We start from the raw sequence: 26,969 nt of genomic DNA on the forward strand, positions 1-26,969 counted from the left end.
GCTCTGAGCAACAACCAAGGCTTGGAAATGGAGGAGGTCGGGTGTGTGGCCACCATGCCATCAGAAGAAGAGCACGAGCGGGTTCCTGATACCAAACCTGAGACTGACAGCTGTGAAACTGAGGACCCCAAAGCATGGGCTTCTTGGATCCCTCCCCACCTCAGAGCCCAATTCGCCCAAAAAGTTAAGCTCCACGCTGCCTGCCCAGGGAGAATGCACTGAGAGATGTTGAGGCACTCAGTCAAGTAGCTGAGTCCCCAGGGAGGAGAGGAGACATGAGAGTAGCGCCTGGTTCGAAAGCTACAGCTAGTGAGGAAGGCGGCAGCTAAGATGCTCGGTGTTGACACCGTCACACCTGTGTTACACAAACGACACTAACTGCCTCTTAGCTACCGAGCCTTGTTCGAGGTTCTATTCTTGACATAAAGAGCCTTAATCTCCTCGGGACCAGGATGCCTAGCTGACCGTCTTCCCCTACATACACCCAGTCAACCCCGGGGGTCATCAGAGGAGGCCTTCTTGGTCATTCCACGAGGAACAGAATGTTGCCAGGCAACAGCACAGAAGCAGGCCTTCTCCGTGGTGGCACCTACCCTCTGGGACACTCTCCCATGGGTTGTTTGAGAGGCAAAAAGTCTGGAGAGCTTTAAACCTTAAAAATGGATTTGCTTACACAGGCTTTCCCTTCCTTGGAACGGACTAGGCCCTTGTCCCGTTTTATTATTATTACTGTCGCTGCTGTAATGTTTTTAATTGCTTCTTATTTGGTCTTGTTCTTACACTGTATTTACATTGGTTCTTATGCCGTATGATATCTGTATCGTGTTGTGAACCACTCAGAGATGTTAGGATATTGTTTAGGATGTTGTTGTTGTTTAGTTTCTCGGTCGCTTCCGACTCTTCGTGACTTCCTGGACCAGCCCACGCCTGAGCTTCCTGTCAGCCGTCGCCATCCCCAGTTCCCCCAAGGTCGAGTCCGTCACCTCCAGAATATCATCCATCCACCCTGCCCTTGGTCGGCCCCTCTTCTTTTGGCCTTCCACTTTCCCTAGCATCAGCATCTTCTCCAGGGTGTCCTGTCTTCTCATTATGTGACCAAAGTAGTTTTGCCTTTAATATCATTCCCTCAAGTGAGCAGTCTGGCTTTATTTCCTGGAGGATGGACTGGTTTGATCTTCTTGCAGTCCAAGCCACTCTCAGAATTTTCCTCCAGCACCACAGTTCAAAAGCATCTATCTTCCTTCGCTCAGCCTTCCTTATGGTCCAGCTCTCGCAGCCATAGGTTACTATGGGGAAGACCATTGCTTTAACTATGCGGACCTTTGTTGTCAGTGTGATGTCTCTGCTCTTAACTGTTTTATCAAGATTTGTCATTGCTCTCCTCCCAAGAAGTAACCGTCTTCTGATTTCCTGGCTGCAGTCAGCGTCTGCAGTAATCTTTGCGCCTAGAAAGACAAAGTCTGTCACTGCATCCATGTTTTCTCCCTCTATTTGCCAGTTATCAATCCAGCTGGTTGCCATAATGTTGGGTTTTTTGAGGTTTAACTGCAACCCGGCTTTTGCACTTTCTTCTTTCACCTTCGTCATGAGGTTCCTCAGCTCCTCCTCACTTTCAGCCATCAAAGTGGTATCATCTGCATATCTGAGATGGTTAATGTTTCTTCCAGCGATTTTAACTCCAGCCTTGGATTCATCAAGCCCAGCACGTCGCATGATCTGTTCTACGTACAGGTTGAATAGGTAGGATGAGAGTATACAACCCTGCCGTACTCCTTTCCCAATCTTAAACTGGTCCGTTGTTCCGTGGTCTGTTCTTACCGTTGCTACTTGGTCGTTATACAGATTCCTCAGGAGGCAGACAAGATGACTTGGTATCCCTGTCCCACCAAGAACCTGCCACAATTTGTTATGATCCACATGGCCAAAGGCTTTAGAGTAGTCAATAAAACAGAAATAGATGTTTTTCTGAAACTCCCTGGCTTTCTCCATTATCCAGCGGATATTGGCAATTTGGTCTCTAGTTCCTCTGCCTTTTCTAAACCCAGCTTGTACATCTGGCAGTTCTCGTTCCATGAATTGCTGGAGTCTACCTTGCAAGATCTTGAGCATTACCTTACTGTCATGTGAAATAAGTGCCACTGTTCGATAGTTTGAACATTCTTTAGTGTTCCCCTTTTTTGGTATGGGGATATAAGTTGATTTTTTCCAATCTGTTGGCCATTCTTGTGTTTTCCAAATTTGCTGGCATATGGCATGCATCACCTTGACAACATCATCTTGCAAGATTTTACACAGTTCAGCTGGGATACCGTCATCTCCTGCTGCCTTGTTATTAGCAATGCTTCTTAAGGCCCATTCAACCTCACTCTTCAGGATGTCTGGCTCTAGCTCACTGACCACACTGTCAGATCTATCCCCGATAATATTATCCTTCCTATACAGATCTTCCGTATATTCTTGCCACCTTTTCTTGATCTCTTCTGCTTCTGTTAGGCCCTTGCCATCTTTGTTTTTTATCATGCCCATTTTTGCCTGGAATTTACCTCCGATGTTTCTGATTTTCTGGAAGAGGTCTCTTGTCCTTGCTATTCTATTATCTTCTTCCGCTTCCATGCATTGCTTGTTTAAAAATAATTCCTGATCTCTTCTGGCTAACCTCTGGAATTTTGCATTTAATTGGGCATATCTCTCCCTATCACTGTTGCCTTTTGCTTTCCTTCTTTCTTGGGCTACTTCCAGTGTCTCAGTAGACAGCCATCTTGCCTTCTTGGTTTTATTAGTTTTTTTTTAGGATATTATAGGATATTTTCTCTAAGTGAACCACTTAGAGATGTTAGGATATTTTTTAGGATATTAGGATATTTTTAGGATATTATAGGATATTATAAGGATATTTTCTCTAACTGAACCACTTAGAGATGTTAGGATATTTTTTAGGATATTAGGATATTTTTAGGATATTATAGGATATTTTTAGGATATTTTCTCTAAGTGAACTTAGAGATTTTAGGGTATTTTAGGATGTTAAGGCCACAATCCTACGCATGTTTAGACAGGAAAAAAGCTCCTACAATTCCCAGCATTCTCCAGCCAGCATGGCTGGCTGGGGAATGCTGGGAGTTGTAGGACTTTTTTTCCTGTCTAAACATGTGTAGGATTTTATCCTAAGTGGTATAAAAGTAGAAAGAAAGAAAGAAAGAAAGAAAGAAAGAAAGAAAGAAAGAAAGAAAGAAAGAAAGAAAGCAAGCAAGCAAGCTGGGGTGAGGGGAAGAAAGTAACAGAATAAAAATGACAAGAATACTAGCCACCAGGGTTTGACACATCATGTTATTTGTCCATGTAGTCCAATGTTATCTGCTTTGTCTGGCAGAAGGCCCCTGAGTGGAGAGAAGCCTTCCACATCTCCTGCCACCTGGCTTCCTCTATTTTTTTTTTTTTAAAAACCTGCCAATGTCAGTTTTCGCACCTGGAACCTGCAGCAAGCTAAGCGTGTGCTCTACCACCAGGGATGCTGCTAGGCGCTTAAACCAATTTGGGGCCCAGGCCCACAGGCCATAACTCGGCACATACTAATTTGTATGTAGGTACGCAAACTTGGAAGTAACTGCGAGGATTTCTTGAAAGCGCACAGGAGGCCGAGCCAGCTAATTAACTTCTCATCCAAAGCACCTCAAATGGAATATATTCTTCTGTGCATTTGCACCCTGCCCCAGATCAAGCCCAAACCAATGGGAAAGTCATTTTGTGAGCATAATTGCCATGCAGAGGGGGATTGGGAGGTGGGGGGTGTTGTGGCATGTAGGGAGGGGAGAGTTAACCCTTCCCTCGCCAGCTGCAGCCCCCCTTGAAAATTGCCCCCTGCGTGACAATTAAGATGAGGTGTGGCGGGGGGGAGCCTTCTCTTGGCACCAATGGACCCTCGGGGCTCTGTGAAATAGATCTGGGCCCCTCTACAACAGATAAGGGGCTAAAGCCTCATGGGCCCAAAGGTAACAACGCTCCCTGTCTAGCACTGATTCCTGGAGAGGAGGCGTTTGTGCTATTAAGGAGGGAGAGCTAAAATTCCACATTCAGCCATAAAGCTCACTTAAAGCGCAATCCTATGCATGTTTGCATAGAAAAAAAGGCCCACAACTCCCAGCATTCCCCTGCCAGCATATTTTTTCTGTCTAAATGCCTTGCATCAGTCTCCCTCTCTCTCTCCCTCTCTCTCTCTCTCTCTCTCTCTCTGTCGTACCTCACAGTGGTTGTGAGGACAAAAAATGTTCTGTGCCCTGCTTTTTTGGAGCAAAGGAGAGGAAAATGTAATGAATAATACCAGTGCACAATAACCGAGGGTGGTTTCTTTTGTGGGGGAGGGAGGGTGAATGACAAAGACAGGCAGGCAGACACAAACATCTGCTATGATGAGTAACCTAACTGCAAATATCAACCAGAAAAAGAAAGGAAACAGACCAAGAGCTGTCAAAGGTGCTGAACTGAAAACTGTCTGGTGTACAACGCTGCGGCCGTTCTAAAGGAGACACAGGCGTGCGCGCGCGCACTCACATGCAGCTCGCTCGCTCAGCGATGCGTTTGCGCAAAAGGCCTTTGATCGTGGCATCAGCGCCACTCATCGCGATGGCTTGTCAGGTCAAATCATTTCGGGAATCAAGCCAACGCTTCAGGAGGGGATGGGGTTCCCCCCACCCTTCTCTGCCACATTTGCTGCTAGACCGACTTCAGTAATAATTAACCCACCGGGCCGGTGTGGGTGATGGACCGTTTGGCCAAGGGTGTGTGACAAGAAAGAAAGAGGCGATGTGTGGCTGAGCTCCCACTGAGGTCTGGATCGATGCTTGGGATGCAGTTTCTGTGCCCAGCGCAAGACCACACAGCTGTGTCAACACACCAGGGTCAGATCCATACTGAAGCTGGATCAACTGCCCCAGTGAAAGTGGGCTTCTTCATCCCCGCCCTGCCCACGGCAGCCCCTCCAGCCCCTGAAAATATTTATTTAGGGTGCAATCCTATGTATGTTTAGACAGAAAACCATGGGTGGCTGGGAATGCTGGGAATTGTAAGACTTTTTTCCATCTAAACATGCATAGGATTGTGCCCTAAGTCTCTTGTATAAATCTCCTTTACCACGCTCCCAAACAAGTCCTGTCTGTCTGTCTAGGTAGCTAACTATCATCTATCTATCTATCTATCATTTATGTATTAATCATCTATCATCTATCGATCATCTATCGACCATCTATCCATCATCTATCCATCCATCCATCATCTATCGACCATCTATCCATCATCCATCCATCCATCCATCCATCCATCTATCATCTATCTATCATCTATCTATTAATCATCTATCATCTATCGATCATCTATCAATCATCTATCTATCTATCTATTCATCATCTATCTATCATCTATCTATTTGACCTGTACTCTGCCTTTCTACCCAAAATGGCACTCAAGGCAGCTATCATGTTATCATGTAAAGGGGAAAAGAAATGCACTCCAATGTGCCCAAACTACAAACAGAGAGAATAAAACGAAGATGTCGGGTTACTGAAAGGAGCTGGAATAAGGTTTTGTAGACGGGAGGGAGGGAGAAGATATTCGGAAGCGTGTTAAGCCAGGAGCATCAAGAGTAACAGAACACGCAGCACACTTAATTAGCGTAGATCACACAACTAAAAAATGAGAATATGAACAATGCATGTGGTATTAATCAGCTATGCAGCATTACATGCCACCATTTTCATATGATGAAATGCACAGCAGGACTTTTTTCTGTCTAAACATGCATAGGATTGTACCCTTATTTATTCATACTTCTATACTGCTTATTTATTTTAAGCAGTACAGAAGTCTTGTTAATAAATAAATATTATTTATGAATAATCTAATTTATTTATTAAGCAAAGCGGTTTACATATAAGCATTAAAATCACTGTTTAAAATGCACTGTGAAAAACTATTGCAATTACTTTAGCAATAAAAAGCGATACAAAAACAGTAAGATGGAGCAGCGTATGACTGACGGTGATTAACTACAAGCCAGAGAAAACCTCAGTGAACAAGTGCATTTTGGGGAGGCATTTCAAACGTACCACACTTTCTGCCTCCCAAACTGCCTCCTGAATGCTACACAAAGAGTCAGACGACCCCGCAATAGGCTGAGTTGTGCGGGTAGGGGAGAGGTATATCCTCCAAAATCAGACGGAGGGACCTTCCGCAAGCGGAAGGCAGATCCTGGATCCAACCCAAGCACTTTGGCTCCAATCGGCTTGAATGTGGATTGTGTACCCATGTGCAGCTGGCATCCAGGGCTGGCCGGAGACATTTTGCTGCCTGAGGCGAAGAACAAGATGGTGCCCCTTCTCATTCCATGTATGAAAGTTGACTGGACTGGTAGTTGAATCTTTCTTCAACACTAGCAATTCTCTCCCACACCTGAATGCAGCGACTCTCTTAGCGGGCACAGGGCAGGCTGCTTGACGCACAGCTCTTTGCGGCCACCTCCCAGCATCTGCCGCCTGAGGCGGCTGCCTCACTCTGCCTAATGGTAGGGCCAGCCCTCCTGGTGTCAGTGGCTGCTTGAGGGACCACTGAGTCATGCAATCCAGAGTTGGATTAAACAGAGTTGACTCAGTGGTCCCAGTGGCTGGCCGGGTGTTGGACAGAAGGTCCGCCATGTCCGACTCTCTCTATTTTGAACTTCACATGTTTAAAAACCTTGGTCACGCATTATTCTCACAACAAACCGTGGTCAGACAGACATTCCCACAAAGCTTTGAACCCAAGGCCTGACAGCGGCAGCCCTTGCCTGAAGTTGCTCTCCAGCATGGGGCAATCAGACACCCTCTGAACATGGAGACCCATGGATTTACCTAGTAACGTCCCCAAATAAAGAGAATTGATGACGAATGGGGAAACCGTCACAGCTCTTTCTTGGGACCGATGCACATACGCATGTACCAGGCCTCAGCATCAGAACAGGGCATTGCCGGGGTGTTGCCAGGGGACTCCATACACTGCAACGTGTGTTTTATGTTGCGGTTGTTTTACATTCGCATACCTCCTGGATGTGTTTTTTACATGGTGGGCGGTAAACAAATGTTTCTACATAAATAAAAATAAATTTTAAAGAGTGCGTTTTAATTGCTTATGCCGAGTTAAAAAAATTATGGTGATGATGATACACGCCACCCAGAGAACTTTCATTACGGGCCGGCACAGGAAAATTATACATAAATGAATGAATGAACCAAGCAAGAACTTCTGCCCATCGGAGGTTCTGGATGTCATGGACCATAGCTCAGTGGCAGAGCTCCTGCTTGACATGCAGAAGGTCACAGGTTCAGTCTTCCAGCATCTTCAGTAAAAAGGCCTGCGGGAGCTGAGCTAGGGGAGGTCTTCTGCGTCACACTAGCAACCCACTGCCAGTCAGAGTAGACTGGGTGGACCAATGAGCTGACTCAGTGTAGGACCCCACTGCATTTTTATCATCCATTTCACTTATTTACTTACTTACTTACAATATTTATATGCCGCTCCACATCAAAGATTTTGGAGCGGTGAACAGCAAGATAAAAGAGTCAAACTCCATAATTAAAACAATGAAAACATTTTAAAAGAACAGATTCTGAACTTCATAAACCACAGCTGGTCACTCGGGGAAGGCCTCTCAAAATAGCAATGTCTTCAGGAGGCGCCGAAAGCAATACAATGTTGGCGCCTGCTTGACCTCCAAAGGCAGGGAGTTCCAGGAAGGGGGCCACCACGCTGAAGGCTCTTTTCCAGGTGGAGTCCAACTGGCCAAAGGTCCATGTGGAACCACCAGGAGCAAGCCCTCCGATGACCTCAGTGACCGGGCAGGTTGGTAAAGAAGAAGTCGCTCCCTCAGGTATACATGGGTCAGATCCAGGTTTCAGGAGAAGCTCAGCAAATTGCCCTCTGGTGCCCCTGCATTACACTTGTGAGCCCTGCTCCCATATGTGTGAGCCAGCAGCGGTAGTGTTCCAATCAGGACTGGGTGGCCACCCACCTTTTACATTTCCCACCACACCCCTGACAAAGTGCTGCCCTGAGGCACTGTGGGAAATTCAAAATGGCAGCTTCCATATCCAGCCACCTAGGGCACCAAAACCAATGTTGCTCGAGGGGGTAAGGCAGGCATCAGCAGTGAGCCTGAGGCGGTGGGGCCCCTGGCAACACCCCAACAGTGCCCTCTGTTGACTCTGAGACCTGATATATTCGTATGCGCATTTGCCCCAAGAAAGAGATGTGGACGGTTTCCCCATCCATCATTGATAATGCAGTCCCATGGAGACAGATGTCAGCCTCCGCACCCGCCTATCCAAAGCAGGGTGGACAGAGCACAGAGGAGATCCTCTCCTCCATACTCCAGCCTCCCTGCATTTGCGGCTCACATGCATTTTCAAGCATCCAGCCCCAGCTTTGGGGAGGGGGAGGGAAGGGGCCCAGAGACCTGGTAGGAAGCTGTCTAAAGCAGCTTCCACAGTCTCCTCCCCTGCCTGCCCCCGGGACTGCCCCCTTTTCTCTCTCTTTGTGCTCCATTTACACCCACAGAGAAGGAGGCAGTGTGGAAAGCACCACACCAGCTACGAGGGGGGCAGGGAGGAAGAGGGGAGCATCGTGTCTGGAAACAAAAAAATCCTATGGCCATCTAGACAGGGTCTAGTTGCCACAGGATTGCTCTCCCCTTCTCTTTGTTTGGGGACTAATTCACATCTGCAAAGAAACCCAAATCCATTTTCTTGGTTAGATTTGATTACCCCCCCCCAATCTTTGTTACTATCCTATAAAGAGAAAACCACAACTGAAATGTGAAAGAAAGGAACACAAAATATCCCATCTCATCTTGAATAAGCAGGACTCCCCCCCCTTCTCTTCTTTTTTCTTTTTAAAAACCACAGCCTTACAGAAGCTTCCTATATTTTCTAGTAAACAAGACCTCTCTCAGATATCAACAGACAAAGGACAAAGGGGATGGTGGGCGAGGGTCCGGATGCCTCATTCCTTACTTGTCACAGGACAAGGAGATGGAGCCCTCGGAATGGCAGCCACAGGAAAGGCAGTGCCCACTGCTCTGCTCCGGATAATAGCCTTCTTCACAGCAGTCGCACAGCAGACCTGTGTAACCCGGGCGGCAGTCGCATTGGCCCGTTGTCACATTGCAGTCGCCTGAACCCATGCTCCCAGTGGAACTGCAGTTGCACAAGAAGTCTGCAAGAGGAAGAGAAAAAATAGTCTGGGATTAGTATGGACTAATCCTAAAAAGCAGGATCATAGATACACACACACACACACACACACACCATTTGTCAATGACACGGGCTACCACTGACATACATTTGCTGTGCCCTGGAAGAGTATACAATTATGCATGGTGTGGAGAAAGGAGATAAAAGGCTTTGTTTTGAATTGACATCTGACCAGCTAATGGATGAAACATTGCACACCTTGAATAAAGAGGAGTTACTAAGGGAGAGAAGGCAGCTGCAACACAGGATTCCATTTTCAGTGGCAGGCAGCAGGTCTCCCATAATGTCTAATTCCAGCCGTCTTTGATCTACCAACGGAATTGTTCAGCAACATCAACCGAATGTCCCAAAACATTAGAAAGGTGTTGAGTAGAGTCTTCACAAGACCACTACATGTCTTCTTCTTCAGATACTCCTGGCCTGAGCTAAGCTTAGCTTCTTACCCATTTTACAGATGAAAATATATGGAGAAAGGCACAGCCACGCCTCTATTCTCATAGCTGTGGTTCCAAAAACAATGTGTCTTAAATATTTATTTGTTTGTTTGTTTGTTTGTTTATTCCGTGTCTATACCACCCAATAGCCAAAGCTCTCTGGGCTGTTCACAAAAATTAAAACCACGAAGTACAACATAAAACAATACAAAATATATGTCAGGGTGGAAACTGAGCCCATAGAGCCCCAGAGCAGTTCTGATTCTGAGGAGGAACAGCAATCCGTGGGAGAGGAGTTCGCTCATCTCCCACAAGCACAGCAGCCGGCAGAGATTCCTCCTGCCAGCATTCCTGGGAGAGATAGTGACCCTGGTAGCGAGAGAGCACTGGAGGGGGGCTTTCTGGACGCTCGGCGCAGACGCAGGGAGCGGCGACAGATGGAGGGTGCCGAAAGGAGGCATACCGCTCGTTTGGTGCTCAAACAACGGTCGCATCCCGAGGACCCAAGGGAAAGAGGGAGGATCTCTCCCTAGCCCATAAGTTCAGGGTCTTCCCGTGGTTCCCCTTCAAACGGGGACCAACTGCCTTACCTGGCGCTTAGGCTACTCTGCTATCTTTCCCCAGTGCTGTTTCTTGCTTAGTCACTAGTGATTAGCATCTGAAAGAGTCATAAAGGAATAAAGCCTCGGAAAGAATCCTCATCATCTGTGTCCTGAGTTGGCTATTGGAGGGGACTGCAAAAGGCAGCTAGGGCGCTCTTGACAATATAAAAGCTTAAAACTACAGTATAAAAGTACAACCAACATAAAACCGAGCAGCAGTGCAGAGATTTAAAATTCAGTAACGAATTTAAGACAGCAGAGCTAAAAGACTAGAATGCTAAAATGCTAAAATACCTGGGAAAAGAAGAAGGTCTTCACCTGGCGCTGAAAGGAGCACAACGTAGACACCAGGTAAACCTCTTTAGGGAGCTTATTCCACAACTGGGGTGCCACAGCAGAAAAAGCCCTCTTCCTGGTAACCATTTATTCCATTAATTCCATTTACCTCTCCACCTGGGAGCTCGAAATAGCACACAGAGCTTCCCCTCTCCGATTTTTCATCCTCACAACAAGCTGTGAGAGTCGGTGAGGCTGTGAGGCAAGGACTGGTCACCCAAGGTCAACCCAGTAGCATCATAGTTGAACGAGGAATTGAATCCCATCTCCCCACTCCTAGCCAGAGACTCTTACCCACCGGCCTACCCTAACCTGGAGCCCTTCAGCTATAATAAACTGCAAAGCCTATCATCCCCAGTTGGCCCTGCCAGTGGCTGTGGATGATGGGAGTTGTTGTGCATCATGACTGGAGGGCGCCAGGTTGAAGAAGGGTGCTGTAACCACGGCACCATAGCAGCTCTCAATCAGAAAATAGGAGGCCAGGAGCAGAGGAAGTTCCTGCCTGAAATCTACAACTCTGCATGAACTTATGGCTCAGCCAAAAGTTCTCAACTGAGAAGATTCAGCTTCAAATCAGAGTGGCAAAACTCCGGGGTTGGGCGGGAGCTTGAAAACATAGGGTGATTTCAGAGGGCGAATTTATTCATGTGCCCATTTCAGAGGGCTTGGTGCAGGGCCATCCCATGCTAGGGGGCACTGCAGGGGGAAATGTATTTTATTTAGTTCTTACATTTCTATACCACTCAATTGCCAAAGCTGTCTGGGAGGTTCACAACAATTAAAACCATAAAATACAAGATGATGAATGACAATATAAAAATTTGAAATAGAATAGCCAAATACAGCCTAGCTGCAGTGCAAAGAATTAAAATACAACACCAGATTTAACACAAAAACTGGAAAACTAAAATACGTGGGAAAATAAAAAGATCTTCACCTGGCGCCGAAAAGAGCACAGCGTAGGTGCCAGGCAAGCCTCTCTGGGAAGCTTACTTGTCCCCCGAACAGGGGGAGCAAACAGGAGTTGGCCAGAGGAGTTGCAGTGGTAGAAGAGACAAAGGAGACAGAGGAGACAGAGGCTAAGAGGTAAGTGGGCCGCAGGAAGGCCAGGGGGCTGCCCTTTATCCTTCTGAGTGGCTGTGAGCTCACCAGGTGCTTCTGAGAGCTCCAACTGCAATGGGGGTGTGTGGCCTGAGTACTCCCAGCAGCTGAGTGGGCAGGAAGCTTCAGTCTGTTTCCCGCCTCCCAGCTGAGCAGAGCAGAGCAAGCTGCTCCAGCTGGTCCAGGGTCTACAGAAGCAAGCAAGCTCACAGAGAGCGAGCGACCAGAGCGAGCAGACAAGGGGAGCAAACAGGAGTTGGCCAGGGGAGTTCGGCAGGGGAGGTCAAGGGGGAGGCCCCTAACGTTTTTATTTTTTTTCATTTTTTATTTTATTTTATTTTTTAACTAACTTTTTTTTCATTTATTTGTCTTGTAACACACACTTCCACACCAGTGGGACTCTGCTTTTAACCTCTACTGAGGAGAGGAGCAGGCACAGGCTAGTCTAGAACAATCACAAAGCCAGACACAAAAGGGAAAAGAGGCAATGGAAGGACAAGACTCTCCAGTGGTCGTGACCTGCAAGGTGTGTGCAAAGTTTGTTTTCTTGCCTGAGAACAACATGGCCTACACCTGCAACAAGTGCAAGTTGATCACGCTGCTGGAAGAAGTAAGCGGACTGGAGCGGCGACTGTCGACCCTCCGGGGAATAAGAGAACACAAAGAGTTCTTGGACGGAATGGGGGAACTACAGCAGCAAAGGGAAGACCAGAAGCTTGAAGAGCAACAGCAAGATGAGGCAGTGGGAAATGCTGAGGTGAAGAAAATGGATTAGAGGATACTCCTTGGAAAAGGGTGACAGTTAGGAGAAGAAGAACTAGACGCCACTCTGCACCAGTGGAAGCAGTGGAGCTGTGGAACCGATTCCAGGTACTTGCGGATGAGACTGGAGGACAGCCTGCAGAGGAAGAATCACAGGGGAACCTACATGAGAGTGAGCAAGAGGCTGAAGGTCAGTCAAACAGAGGCGATGAAACCCAGGCCTACAACAAGAAGAAGAGAAGAGTGGTAGTAGTGGGAGACTCCTTGCTGCGTGGGATCGAGACCCAAGTATGTCGTGAAGACCCGTGGACTTGCCAGGTATGTTGTCTCCTGGGAGGATGGGTTAGAGACATGACTGAAAGATTGTCTGCACTCATAAAGCCCACTGACAGGTATCCCTTTCTTCTCATCCATGTGGGAACAAATGATACCGCCAAGCGGAGCTACGAAGAAATCACGTCAGACTTTGAAGCTTTGGGAAGGAAACTCAAGAACTTTGGGGCCCAGATAGTTTTCTCATCCATCCTTCCAGTAGTTAGAAGAGGGATAGAAAGGGAAGGAAAATTATCCGGGTGAATGACTGGCTACGAAGGTGGTGCCGACGAGAGAGATTTGGATTCTGGGACCACAGCCTATCCTTCCTGGAAGATGGGCTGTTGGCAAGGGATGGGTTGCACCTCACAAAGGCTGGGAAGAATGTGTTTGGCCACAGCATGAAGAACTTCATCAGGAGGGCTTTAAACTGAATCCTACGGGGAAGGGAGATGTAAAGTTGGGGGTAACAATGGACAAAGGCTCATGCACCACAATGGAGAGAACAGCTCTAATAGCGCCCAATAATAGTCTTCAGACACATGTAGGAAGAAAACCAGACTATAAAGCACATGGTCTTCGATGTCTATATACTAATGCCCAGAGTATGGGAAACAAACAGAACGAACTTGAACTCTTAATACAGGAGGGAAATTATGACTTGATAGGTATAACGGAGACTTGGTGGGATGACTGTCATGACTGGAATACAGCAACTGAAGGATACAACTTGTTCAAAAAGAACAGAAGGAACAGAAAGGGAGGCGGGGTTGCACTGTATGTGAAAAATACATATCTCTGCACAGAAATACAGGAGGAGGAGCTTGGTAGCCCCATCGAGAGCATCTGGATCAAAATAAATGGAGCAAAGAATAAAAGGAACCTGGTGGTCGGAGTCTACTACCGGCCACCCAACCAAGGAGAAGATGAGGATGAAACTTTTGAAAAGCAAATAGCCAATGTTTTAAGGAAGCATGATGTAGTAGTAATGGGGGACTTCAATTTCCCCGATATTTGTTGGGAGACAAATTCTGCAAAACATGGCCCCTCCAGGAAATTCCTGACTTGTGTGGCAGATAACTTCCTCCTACAGAAAGTAGAGGAAGGAACTAGAGGATCGGCTATCCTTCACTTGATCCTAACCAACAGAGATGACTTAGTGGATAAAGTAGCAGTTACAGGAACTCTGGGGGAAAGCGACCATGTTGCACTTGAGTTCTTGGTTCTAAGGGAAGCAAAAGCTGAGTGTAGTCAAACACGTACCCTGGATTTTAGGAAAGCTGATTTTAATAAACTCAGAACAATAATCACTAAGGTCCCATGGCAAGCGACGCTAACGAGAAAAGGAGTCCAAGATGGGTGGGAGCTTTTAAAAAAGGAAATTCTCAAGGCACAATCACAAACAATTCCAACAAGAAGAAAAGGTGGAAGACAACAGAAGAAGCCAATGTGGCTTCACAAAAAGCTTAGGGATGACCTGAAAACAAAAAAGGACACATATAGGAAGTGGAAAGAAGGCCAAGCTACAAAGGAAGAGTACAGGCAGGTAGCACAGAATTGCAGGGATGGCGTCAGGAAGGCTAAAGCTGAGAACGAGCTGAGGTTAGCGAGGGATGCTAAAAACAACAAAAACGCTTTCTTCAGCTACATGCATAGTAAAAGGCAGAGGAAAGAAATGGTGGTTCAGCTATTAAATAAGGATGGCAAAACGATAACAGATGACAAAGAAAAGGCAGAGGTGCTCAATTCCTACTTTGGCTCAGTCTTCTCCCAAAAGAGGGTCTATGACCCCCCTGGCAAAGGCAAAGTGCAGGCTGAAGGGGCAGGATTGCAGCTTGAGATCAATAGGCATATGGCCAAGGAACACCTAATTACTTTGAATGAGTTCAAATCTCCAGGGCCAGATGAACTGCACCGTAGAGTAATAAAGGAACTGGCAGAAGAACTCTCAGAACCGCTGTCTATTCTCTTTGAGAAATCATGGAGGACGGGGGAAGTGCCAGATGACTGGAGGAGGGCTAATGTTGTCCCTATCTTCAAAAAGGGTAAAAAGGAGGCATCTGGGAACTACAGACCAGTCAGTCTGACATCAGTCCCTGGGAAAATTCTGGAGCAGATGATAAAGCAATCCATCTGGAAGCACCTTGAAAACAATGCCGTGATTACTCAAAGCCAACATGGATTTGTCAAAAACAAGTCCTGCCAGACGAATCTGATCTCATTTTTTGATCAAGTCACCTCCCTTGTGGACTGTGGGAATGCTGTAGACATCATATACCTCGACTTCAGCAAAGCTTTCAACAAAGTGCCCCATGATATCCTGATGAGCAAACTAGCTCAAAGTGGGCTAGATGAAACAACGATCCGGGGGATCCACAGTGGGCTACAGAATCGGACTCAAAGAGTGCTTATCAGTGGGACCTTCTCAAACTGGGGAGAGGTAATGAGTGGGGTACCGCAGGGCTCAGTCCTGGGCCCAGTAGTCTTCAACATTTTTTATTAATGACTTGGAGGAAGTGGTGCAGGGAATGCTGATCAAATTTGCAGATGACACAAAATTGGGCGGGATAGCTAATACTTTGGAAAACAGAAACAAAACTCAAAGTGATCTGGATAGACTGGAGCGCTGGGCAGAAAACAACAGACATTTAATAGGGATAAATGCCAAGTTCTGCACCAGGAAAAAGAAACCAAATGCACAGTTACAAGAGGGGCGATACGGGGCTCAACAACACTACAAGCGAGAAGGATCTTGGAATTGTTGTCGATCACAAGTTGAATATGAGCCAACAATGTGATGTGGCTGCAAAAAAGGCAAACACTATTTTGGGCTTCATTAATAGAAGCATAGCTCACAACCCCGGGAAGTACTAGTTCCCCTCTACTCAGCACTGGTTAGGCCTCATGTGGAGTACTGTGTCCAGTTCTGGGCACCACACTTTAAGAAGGATGCAGACAAACTGGAGAGGGTTCAGAGGAGGGCAACAAAGATGATCAGGGGACTGGAAACAAAGCCCTATGAAGAGAGACTGAAAGAACTGGGCATGTTTAGCCTGGAGAAGAGAAGACTGAGGGGAGATATGATAGCACTCTTCAAGGACTTGAAAGGTTGTCCCAGAGAAGAAGGCCAGGATCTCTTCTTGATCATCCCAGCGTGCAGGGCACGGAATAATGGGCTCAAGTTACAGGAAGCCAGATTCTGGCTGAACATCAGGAAAAACGTCCTGACTGTTAGAGCAATGCGACAATGGAACCAATTACTTAGGGAGGTGGTGGGCTCTCCGACACTGGAAGTGTTCAAGACGAGGCTGGACAGCCATCTGTCAGGGATGCTCTGACTTGGATTCCTGCACTGAGCAGGGGGTTGGACTTGATGGCCTTGTAGGCCCCTTCCAACCCTACTATTCTATGATTCTATAAGCTCATTCTACAGCTGGGGTGCCACAGCAGAAAAGGCCCTCATGTTAGTAGCCATCTGCCTCACTCCCTTTGGCAGTGGCTTCCGGAGAAGGGCTGCTGAAGCTGATCTTAGGGTCCAGGCAGGTGTATAAGGGTGGAGATGATTGTTCAGGTAACCTCTCCCCAACCCGTTTAGGGCTCTGAATGTTAATACCAGCACTTTGAACTGAGCCCAGAAATGGACTGGCAGCCAGTGCTGATGAAAAAGTACTGGCAAAATACCATCTCATTGGCCGGTCCCTGTTAACAATCTTGCTGCCCTGTTTTGGACCAGCTGAAGTTTCCGGACCGTTTTCAAAGGCAGCCCCACATATAATGCATTGCAGTAATCCAGACGAGAAGTTCTCAGAGCATGGGCAACTGCAGCTAGGCTATCTCTGTCCAGATAAGGGCGTAGTTGGTGCATCAGCCTAAGCTGATAAAAGGTGCTCCATGCCACTGAGTTCACCTGTGCCTCAAGTGACAGTTCTGGGTCCAAGAGCACCCCCAAACGACGAACCTGCTCCTTTAGGGGGCGGGCAACCCCCTCCAGAACAGGTTGAATATCACCTAGCCGGGCAGACAAACCACCCACTAACAGTACCTCCATCTTGTCTGGATTGAGTCTCAGTTTATTGACTGTCATCCAGTCCATTACCGTGCCCAGGCACTGATTTAGAATAGCCACTGCCTCACCTGGGTTTGATGAGGAAGAGAGGTAGAGCTGGGTGTTATCTGCATATTGATGGCATCTCAGCCCACACCTCCAGATAACCTGGATAATGCTGGATCCAAGAGCACCCCCAAACTATGAACCTGATCCTTCAGTGGGGATGCAACCCCCCTCCAGAACAGGTTGAATATCACTTAGCCAGGTAAGATGAATGAACCACCCACTAACAGTACCTCCATCTTGTCTGGATTGAGTCTCAGTTTATTGACTGTCATCCAGTCCATTACCATGCCCAGGCAGTGATTCAGAACAGCCACTGCCTCACCTGGGTTTGATGAAACAGAGAGACAGAGCTGGATGTCATCTGCATATTCGTGACACCTCAGCCCACACCTCCAGATAACTTCCCCCAGCGGTTTCATGTAGATGTTGAACAGCACTGGGGGATAAAACAGAGCCCTGTGGAACCCTGTAGCATAGCTGCCAAGGCACAAAGCAATAATCCCCCAGCACCGCCTTCTGGAATCGGCCCTCCAAACAGGAGTGGAACAACTGCAGTGCAGTACCCCAACTCCCAGCCCGAACAACCCATCCAGAAGGTTACCATGGTCGATGGTATCAAAAGCCCTGAGAGGTCCAAGAGAATCAACAGGGGTGAAATGGTGGTTGCTTCCAGTGCCAGAGCAAAACAAAAGTTCAGGAAAGGTGGAGTGGTGGGGAGAGGAATGAACAAAAAGAAAAGCTACTGCTGCCTTTGCTACGTAGAAACCCCCCCCCCCACACACAAAAATGGGTGAATAACGATCCATTGGGGAAAATCACCAAAATAACACCCCTGCTGAAAAAAACCAAATTTCATTGGTGAATCTGTGGTGTTGTTTTGCTCAGCCCTTATATATTATATTATATCATATCATATCATATATATTATATTATATTATATTATATTATATTATATTATATTATATTACTGCATGTGTGTCATTTCATTCTGAACGTTTATGTTTTTGTGTTTCCATGATGGTTTTCGATTTTCAGTGAAATTAATTATCATCGTTGTTGCTCAGGAGTGCGCAGGTAACGACACAGAACACTTTGTCTTCCCATCCCCACAAGAACAGGTCTGTGTAAGCCAGAGAGAGCCAGTGTGGTCTAGTGGCACGAGCGTTGGACTGGGAGCTGGGAGATCCGGGTTCTAGTCCCCACTCGGCCATGGAAGCTCACTGGGTGACTTTGGGCCAGTCACAGACGCTCCGCCCAACCTACCTCACAGGGTTGTTGTTAGGATAAAATAGAGAGGAGGGGGATAATGTAAGCCACCTTGGGTTCCTCGCAAAAGGAAAAAAGGCAGGATATACATGCAATAAATAACCAGCATCTTGTGAAAGCGGGCCTTCCCCATTTCCCCATTTGCACATGACAAGGCATCAACTTCTCCTGCAACCGGTGTACAAGTTCCTCCTTAAACGCTGATCAAAGGGAAGCCTTCCAGTCGTTGACAAGGCACCTTGTAAAACCACAGCAGAAACACGGCGTTCCCACGGTGCACGAAGTCAATGGGAAGAGCGTTCTTTCCTTCTGTCCTCCCATTTCTGCCCCAGGCAGAGCTCAAATCTTGGTGGGTTTCACTTCCAATCAAATCCCAAGGAGCTCAGGGTTGTGCATGAGGTCCCCTTCCCCGGTTCTTCTTCTCACAATTCAGTGAGGTAGGTTAGGCCTAGACCACGGTGACGGGCCCAAAGTCACCCACTAAAACTGTGTACCCAACCAGATATTTGAACCCAGGACTCTCCACTCCTAGACATAAGAACATCAGAAGAGCCCAGCTGGATCAGACCAAGGGTCCATCTAGTCCAGCGTTCTATTCACACACTGGCCAACCAGCTGCCTCAATGGGAAACCCACAACCAGGACATGAGTGCCACAACACCCTCCTGCCCATGTTCCTCAGCAACTGGCGTACATAGGCACTCTGCCTCTGATACTGGAGGTAGCATAGGGCCATCAGGACTAGGAGCCATGGATAGCCTTCTCCTCCAGGAATTTGTCCAACCCCTTTTTACTGGTGGCCATCACTACGTCTTGTGGTAGCGAATTCCATAATTTAACTCTGTGCTGTGTGAAGAAGCCCTTCCTTTGATCTGTCCTGAAAGTCCTTCTTCACACAGCACATAGTTCAACTACGGAATGTGCCACCACGCAGTCCGTGACTTTTAACCCAACCGCACGCCACATGCAAGAGCAGCTGGAGACAACGGCAGCGAGAAGGGAGACTCGCTGAGGGAGGAGTCCCATTGAGGGTGTCTTGCCCACAAAAGCCTGGAGCTGGCACTGCGGGCCAGACAGACCCGGTACAAGGGAGCACCATATATTCGTAAAAAACAACCGGAAGCAACTGTCCCCACTCTGGTGCTGCCTAGATGTTTTGGACTACAACTCCCAGCATTCTTGACCATCGGGCATCCTGGCTGGGGCTGATGCAGTGGAGGCTGGGGGCTCCAATGCCGGCCGTCCTTCACGGGTCCCAGACCCATTTCTGTCCCCACAACAATCCCATGAGGGAAGTTAGACTGAGAGATAATAATTGGCCCAAGCTCAGCTGGGGGCTCCATGGGGGAGCCGGGATTTTGGCCCAAGTAAGGATGCATGCAGAGGATTGAGGCCTCAAAGATGACTCCAGTACGTGTCCAACGTAAGTGGATAACCTGAGGCAGAGGGGGCAGTGTGGTGTAGTGGTTACATCAGCCTCCCCCAATCTGGTGCCCTCCAGAGGTTTGGAACTTCAGCTCCCACTAGCCCAGTGGAGGCTGGTGGCTCCGATGTCAGTGAGGCAGTGAATGCGCTCCGGGTTTCAGTCAGAACCAGTCAGGACTCCGAAGGAGCTCTCCGAGGTGCTCCAATGTCAGTGGGGCAGTGAATGCGCTCCGGGTTTCAGTCAGAACCAGTCAGGACTCCGAAGGAGCTCTCCGAGGTGCTCCAATGTCAGTGGGGCAGTGAATCCACTCCGGGTTTCAGTCAGAACCAGTCAGGACTCCAAAGGAGTTCTCCAAGGTGCTGCACCAGGAACTAGAGTCAAGTGCTTCCTGCACGCCTGGAAACTCGGCATCTAGAGTCTGTTCTGTCTACACTGATACCCTGCCATATCCAATATTGCTCCGTGGGTTTATCTGATGAATTTTTTATGCTCCTCGGCCAAAACGAGCGGCTTACCTATCATCCCTTAAAGAGAGAGTCCCTGCCCTGCAGGCTTGCCATGTGAAAAGACAGGACACAGAAGGAGAAAGGAGCGGGGAGGAAAGAGTTTTGACCTTGGAATGCTCCTTCAAAGTTCTGACTGGTTCTGACTGAAACCCAGAGTGGATTCACTGCCTCGCTGACATCGGAGCTAGCAGCCTCCATTGGGCTAGTGGGAGCTGAAGTTTCAAACCTCTGGAGGGCACCAGATCAGGGGAGGCTGCTGTAACCACTACACCACACTGCCCCCTCTGCCTCAGGTTAGCCACTTATGTTGGACACGTACTGGAGACACCTTTAAGGCTGCAATCCTCTGCATGCATCCTTACTTGGGCCAAAATCCCAGCTCCACCATGGAGCCCCTGGCTGAGCTTGGGACAATTATTATCACTCCGTCTAACTTCCCTCTCGGGATTGTTGTGGGGACAGAAATGGGTCTGGGACCCATGAAGGACGGCCGGGATAAAAATGTGGTAATAAGAAAAGCCTCCGTGGGAACAATGCAGTTTGGACTCCAGATCACCACTGAGACGCAGGGGATCCGTCTACGCAGGAAACTGCCTCGCACGGAGCCAGCCCATCGGTCCATCTCATTCAGTACTGCCTGCATTGACCACCACTGGATTGCCAGGGTTTCAGAAAGAAGTCTTTCTAAGCCCTAGTGGAGATGCCAGGAATCAAACCCGGGACCTTCTCCGTGGAGAGTATGTGCTCTACCACTAAACTATTGCCTTTCACCTAAAAACAAAGTAAGATTCTAGTCCTCATGGTTCTGAATAAAGGGCTGATAATGCAGGAATAATATAAGAAGCTGCTTGATACTGCTCATTGGTCGCAGGAGAAGTTGATGCCTTGTCATGTGCAAATGGGGAAGGCCCGCTTTCACAAGACGCTGGTTATTTATTGCATGTATATCCCGCCTTTTTTCCTCTTGCGAGGAACCCAAGGCGGCTTACATTATCCCCCTCCTCTCTATTTTATCCTCACAACAACAACCCTGTGAGGAAGGCTGGGCGGAGAGTCTGCGACTGGCCCAAAGTCACCCAGTGAGCTTCCATGGCCGAGTGGGGACTAGAACCCGGATCTCCCGGCTCCCAGTCCAACACTCTCGCCACTAGTCCACACTGGCTCTCTCTGGCTTACACAGACCTGTTCTTGTGGGGATGGGAAGACAAAGTGTTCAGTGTCATTACCTGCGCACTGCTGAGCAATAACAGCGATAATTAATTTCACTGGAAATTGAAAACCATCATGGATCATTCATCTTAAGCCAGATTCCAAGCTGACAGATACCGCTCATTGGTACATCTAGCTCAGTATTGTTTACCAGGGCCAGCCCTACCATAAGACAGAGTGGGGATGCCATCTCAGGTGGAAGATGCTGAGGGGCAAGGAAAAGAGGATGCTGTCCTGCCACCATTGGTGAAGTAAAATGAAACGTCCTGATCAGTCAGAACTGCCACCATCTCATCCCTCCACACTGACCGGCAGCGGCTCTCCAGGGTTTCAGGCAGGAGTCCTTAGGGATATCAGAGGAATCCGAAAGGGATTCAAATGATTTTGGATTTCATAGAATAGTATAGAATGGTAGGGTTGGAAGGGGCCTACAAGGCCATCGAGTCCAACCCCCAATGTCTATGAACCCAAACTGCGGAGACCCCAGCGGACCGGCTTTTGTTGAGCTGCATAATGCAGACACGTGGGCTTCTTACTTGGGGGGAGGGGATTCGCACACATTCGCACATGCGCTAAAGCGCGTCAGCCCAAGGGCAAATTAGCGCGGTTGCGCATTAGCACAAGTGGAACGACATTTTCGTACAACCCTAAAACAAAAATCCGATTCCGTCAATGAGCAGACGATGGAATAAAAGGCACCTGACAATCAGCAAAACACAGACAGAACGGATCTAACAAAATCCGTACACTAAGCTATGGTCCTTCACCTCAAAATAAAGTGAGGTTCTAGTCCTCATTGTTCTAAATACAGATCTGAATTAAATAGGAACACAGGAAGCTGCCTTTTACCATATCCAAACATTGGTCCATCTAATACAGTATTGTGTCTGGCAGCATCTCTCCAGGGTTTCGGGAAGGTGTTTTCCCCAGCCCTATCTGGAGTTGCCCTATCTGGAGGGATGGAACCTGGGACCTGCTACATGCAAAGCGAGTCCTCTACCACTGAGCCATGGCCTTTGGAGAAGAAATGCTCTGGGACATTCTTTTTAGCACATGCCCACAATATCGCTTCTGCCAGCACACCAGCCATGCGGAGACAAGAATTCTGGGATATTCAGCACTCAAGAGAGGTGAATGAGCACAGCCACCGCCCCAGAATTCTGCTTATCTGCACACTTCGACAGGCTCTGCTGCAATGAGGCCAAGCAAAAATCTGTAACCCTGCTTTCCCCTCTCCCCCCCCCTTTTTTTTTTTGCAAAAAGCCAAAAATAAAATAATAATCTAAAAATTCAACTCCAGCTGGGAGTTCAGAATAAAGCATGCAAATTGCCGACACATATGCAAAGCAAGCAGATTTTTACAAAATGGCTTGAGCAGCTGCCTAGTTTAATCTGGGCTGCAGAATGAGAGGGGAGCCTTCTTGAGGTCATATTGAGGTTTATTCTGCTTCTGTGTAAATTATATATTTGAGTCTATAGATCTCTCTCTCTCTCTCTGTCTCCCTGTGAGTGTGTGTGAGTGTGTCTATCTCCACACACACAATCCTCAGGTCTAACTGATGGATTTATAAACAATTACAACAATGTGGCATTTGTATAACAGTCAAGCTTTGCAGACACAGAGCTGCTACAATTCTATACCCACTTCCGAGGGAGGAAGCTCCATTGAACTCAGTGGGACTTGAGTAGATAAGTTTAGGTTTGTGCCGTTAGGGGATTTGGGCACAGATTATTGACTCACAGTCAGGGTCGATTAGATTGGTGGGTGTAAGAGACAAGGGCTTTTTTGGTTGTGGCCCCATGTTTGTAAAATTCTTTCCTTGGGGCATACATATGGTCCCTAGCTTTTAATGGCCCCGGAAGACATTTTTTTAAAGGCTGGGTTCACACAATATGCTAAGCCACACTCAGGGGTTGAATGTGGGTTGTTTCGAATTGTGGGTTGTTTGATGAACTCTGGGTTAGCGTGTTGTCTGAATCCAGGACATTTTCCGCAGGGTGTGCTTGTTAACCATGCAGTGTGGCATGTTCACCCCATGGGTTCTCAAGGTGGCTTGTTTGAGAAAAATAAGCCACACTGCATGGTTATCATGCCACCCTGCAGGAAATGTCCTGGGTTCAGACAACACACTAACCCACATTTGAACAACAATGCGCACACTCAGCCACCGAGTATGGGTAAGCGTGTTGTGTGAACCCAGCCAAAATTTCAGACGAAGATGCGCTCCTCTGCATTGTTTTAACTGCTGCTGTTAGCAATATTTTAACATTTTAGCTTTCTATTGTTGCTTCCTTGATATTATGGTTTCGAGGTTAAGCTGCCTTGGGATGGTTTTGCCCTGAAAGGAGGCATCTAACCTATATATATATAGGTTCCCATCATGGCCTTGAGTTATGACACACCAATATATTCTCTGGATTTGCCACACAGTAATTGCAGCAGGTGCTGGAACTGTGCAAGCACGGCCCTGGTCTGGACACCCTTGAGAAGCATCCCCTGGGCTTCTCTGGGCACCCACGCTGCGGTCCAGGCTGACTCAGAGCCAGGTGTTAGCCTTCTAAACAAGGGCAAACTCCTTCAGCACCGCAGCTAAAGGCTCTCTCCAGCTCCTGGCTTTACGAGAGGATTATCTGAGCCACCCACAGTGGATGCATGTCAGCGGCACGCCTCCTGACACGTTGGCCAAGGATGGATTTTCCTGGCGGTTGAAACAGATCCAACGGGGCCTGTGCAACCGAGCCGCAAGGCATCCTGTTTGGGGCAGAGCACTCCAATTATGGCTGCAGCAGGGCCAATCTATCCCCCCCCCCTAAAATGTACCTTCAAGATGCACCTTTGCTCAGCGGTACAGCACATATTTTGCGTGCAAAGGGCCCCAGGGAGTTCAGCCTCTGGCATCGCCAGCTAAAAGGATTGCAGTCAGGTGGGCTGATAAGGAGCTCTGCCTGAGCGCTCAAGCCAGAGCAGACCAGACTAGGGAAGCAGGGCTGGCGACAAGGGTAGGCACGGTTGGGCACCAGCTATGGCACTGCTTCCCAACAGGGGCCCACTGAGAAGAGCCTCCAGGAGTTGCTCCTCCTCTTGATTTTACTCAGCCCTCCCTCTTCACCCCCCTTCATGGATCACTGCCTTGTTGTGGCGAAGGAGCTTGCGTAACTCAGTGGAGCCATAAGCTATGCCCTGCAGGGCCACCCAAGACGGACAGGTCATGGCAGAGAGTTCGGACAAAATGTGGTCCACTGGAGAAGGAAATGGCAACCCACTCCAGTATTCTTGCCAAGAAAACCCCATGGAACGATTCACAAGGCTAAAAGATATGACGCCGGAAGATGAGCCCCTCAGGTCGGAAGGTGTCCGATACACTACTGGGGAAGAGCAGAGGGAATTTGCAAGTAGCGCCAGAAAGGGTGAAGCGGCTAGGGCCAAAGCCGAAAGGACACTCAGCTGTGGATGTGTCTGGTGGTGAAAAGAAAATCCGATGCTGTAAAGAACAATAGCACGCTCCGGGAGAGAGCGCAGGACAGGAAGGCCTGGTGTGCTATGGTCCACGGGGTCACGAAGAGTCGGACATGACTGAATGACTGAACCGCAACAACCCTCTTCACCACGGTCAGCATCAAGGTTAGGCATGGTTGGGCACTTGCCGAGGTCCCCCAGCCCAGCAGGGGCCCACTGATGAGGCCCCCTGGAGCTTCTCCTCCTCATCGCCATTGCTCCCCTGCCTCTCGCTCTGGCCCGGACAACGGTGGTGGTGAGGAGGAGGAGGTGCAGGAGATGCCATGGTCATCTTGCTCCCTGGCTGTCCGCCTGTCAAGCAGGCAAGTGGGAGCAATGGTGGGAAAGATGCAGACTCACTGAGGGAGGGGGACCACTGAGGATGCCTTTTCCAAGGGCCCCCAAAGCCTGGGGGTGGCACTGCAGGCTGGAGAGGCCAACGGTCCAGCTCTGTCCAAGGCAGCGCCACATATTCGTAAAAGACAGCCCAAATCAGCTTTCCCCAACCTGCCGTCCTCTAGAGGTTTTGGACTACAGCTCCCAGCATTCCTGAGCACCGGCTATGCTAGCTTGGGCTGACGGGAGTTGAAGTCCAAGAGATCTGGAGGGCACCAGAATGACAACGGATGAGCCAGAAGGGAGTCCGAAGCTTTCGAAAGGCAACGAGCGGCGGGCTTTCGGCACCCTTGTTCTACTGCAGAGAGAATTAACTCGGAGGCAGTGCCGGGAGATGAGGAGGCCGGCAAACGAGATAAGGGGCTGCTGCTGAGAAGGAGATCTGATACGCGATCACATCGAGCCAAACAATTAGGGGAACAGTGTCCCTAGCCAACGGAGCAGGCAGAGCTGCGCTGGCCAACAAAGCTGTTTCGGACGTGACCCCATGCAGCAAAAATACCGCAGGACCGGAACAAGGAGACCGTTCTATGGCAAGCTCCCCAACCTGGCGCTCTCCAGCCATGTTGGACTACAACACCCATCACTGCCAGTCTGCACAGCTGCGGACTATGCTGGCTGGGCATAATGGGAGTTGTAGCCTGACCCAGGTGTAATCCCAACAGAGGCTGTCTTGACCATGGGCCCCCTCCCAAGGTTAGAGCCGGCCCTACATCCAAGATGTGGCAATAATGCGCACCTCCCTGAAATGTGCCCAGCTAGGCATGATGGGCAGCCATGCTCATTTCTTCATGCGTCTGCTCCATTCATGGTTCAAACATGGGATGGAAAGTCTACTCTATTTTTTTTGCCGCCAAATGAACGCCCTGGTGAGGAGAGCTGAAGGCCGCCCCTGCCCATTTCACCTACCTGCACCCTATCATTCGGAGAAGCTTTCTCTGTGGCCTGGCCCCTCAAGAGCCAGAAGGGAGCCAAGCTGGGAGAAAAGCCTTCTAAGTGCCAGGTCGTAGGGAAAGGAGGGCCCGGAGCGACAGGGTGCTCTATGCAGATTGCCCATGTAGTAAGAATCAGTGGAGGCCGGTGGCACTGATGTCACTGGGGTGGTGAATCCGCTTCAGGTTTCAGTCAGGACCAGTCAGAACTCTAAATGAGTGCCTCACACCTTGGATAGCTCCTTCAGAGTCCTGACTGAAACCCGGAGTGGATTCACTGCCCCGCTGACATCGGAGGACCTTGGAGAGCTCCTTCAGAGTCCTGACTGGTTCTGACTGAACCCCGGAGTGGATTCACTGCCCCGCTGACATCGGAGGAACTTGGAGAGCTACTTCAGAGTCCTGACTGGTTCTGACTGAACCCCGGAGTGGATTCACTGCCCCGCTGACATCGGAGGACCCTGGAGAGCTCCTTCAGAGTCCTGACTGGTTCTGACTGAACCCCGGAGTGGATTCACTGCCCCGCTGACATCGGAGGAACTTGGAGAGCTACTTCAGAGTCCTGACTGGTTCTGACTGAACCCCGGAGTGGATTCACTGCCCCGCTGACATCGGAGGACCTTGGTGAGCTCCTTCAGAGTCCTGACTGGCTCTGACTGAACCCCGGAGTGGATTCACTGCCCCGCTGACATCGGAGGACCCTGGAGAGGTACTTCAGAGTCCTGACTGGTTCTGACTGAAACCCGAAGTGGATTCACTGCCCTGCTGACATCGCAGCCACCAGTCTCCATTGGTATGAATG

General features: G+C 48.7%; 1 protein-coding gene across 1 annotated transcript in view; it reads right to left on the reverse strand.

Moving 5' to 3' along the window:
• MEGF9 (multiple EGF like domains 9) overlaps positions 1–26,969 on the reverse strand; it is a 98,879-nt gene that overhangs the window by 34,264 nt on the left and 37,646 nt on the right. The window contains exon 2 of the mRNA XM_084821440.1: positions 9,036–9,237. Within this exon, the coding sequence (XP_084677566.1) occupies positions 9,036–9,237 (202 nt within the window). The remainder of the gene's footprint in view (positions 1–9,035; positions 9,238–26,969) is intronic.

The sequence above is a fragment of the Heloderma suspectum genome, chromosome 14 (assembly GCF_057233095.1).
Source record: "Heloderma suspectum isolate Gila_16-S chromosome 14, 16-S_ref, whole genome shotgun sequence".
Classification (NCBI taxonomy): domain Eukaryota; kingdom Metazoa; phylum Chordata; class Lepidosauria; order Squamata; family Helodermatidae; genus Heloderma; species Heloderma suspectum.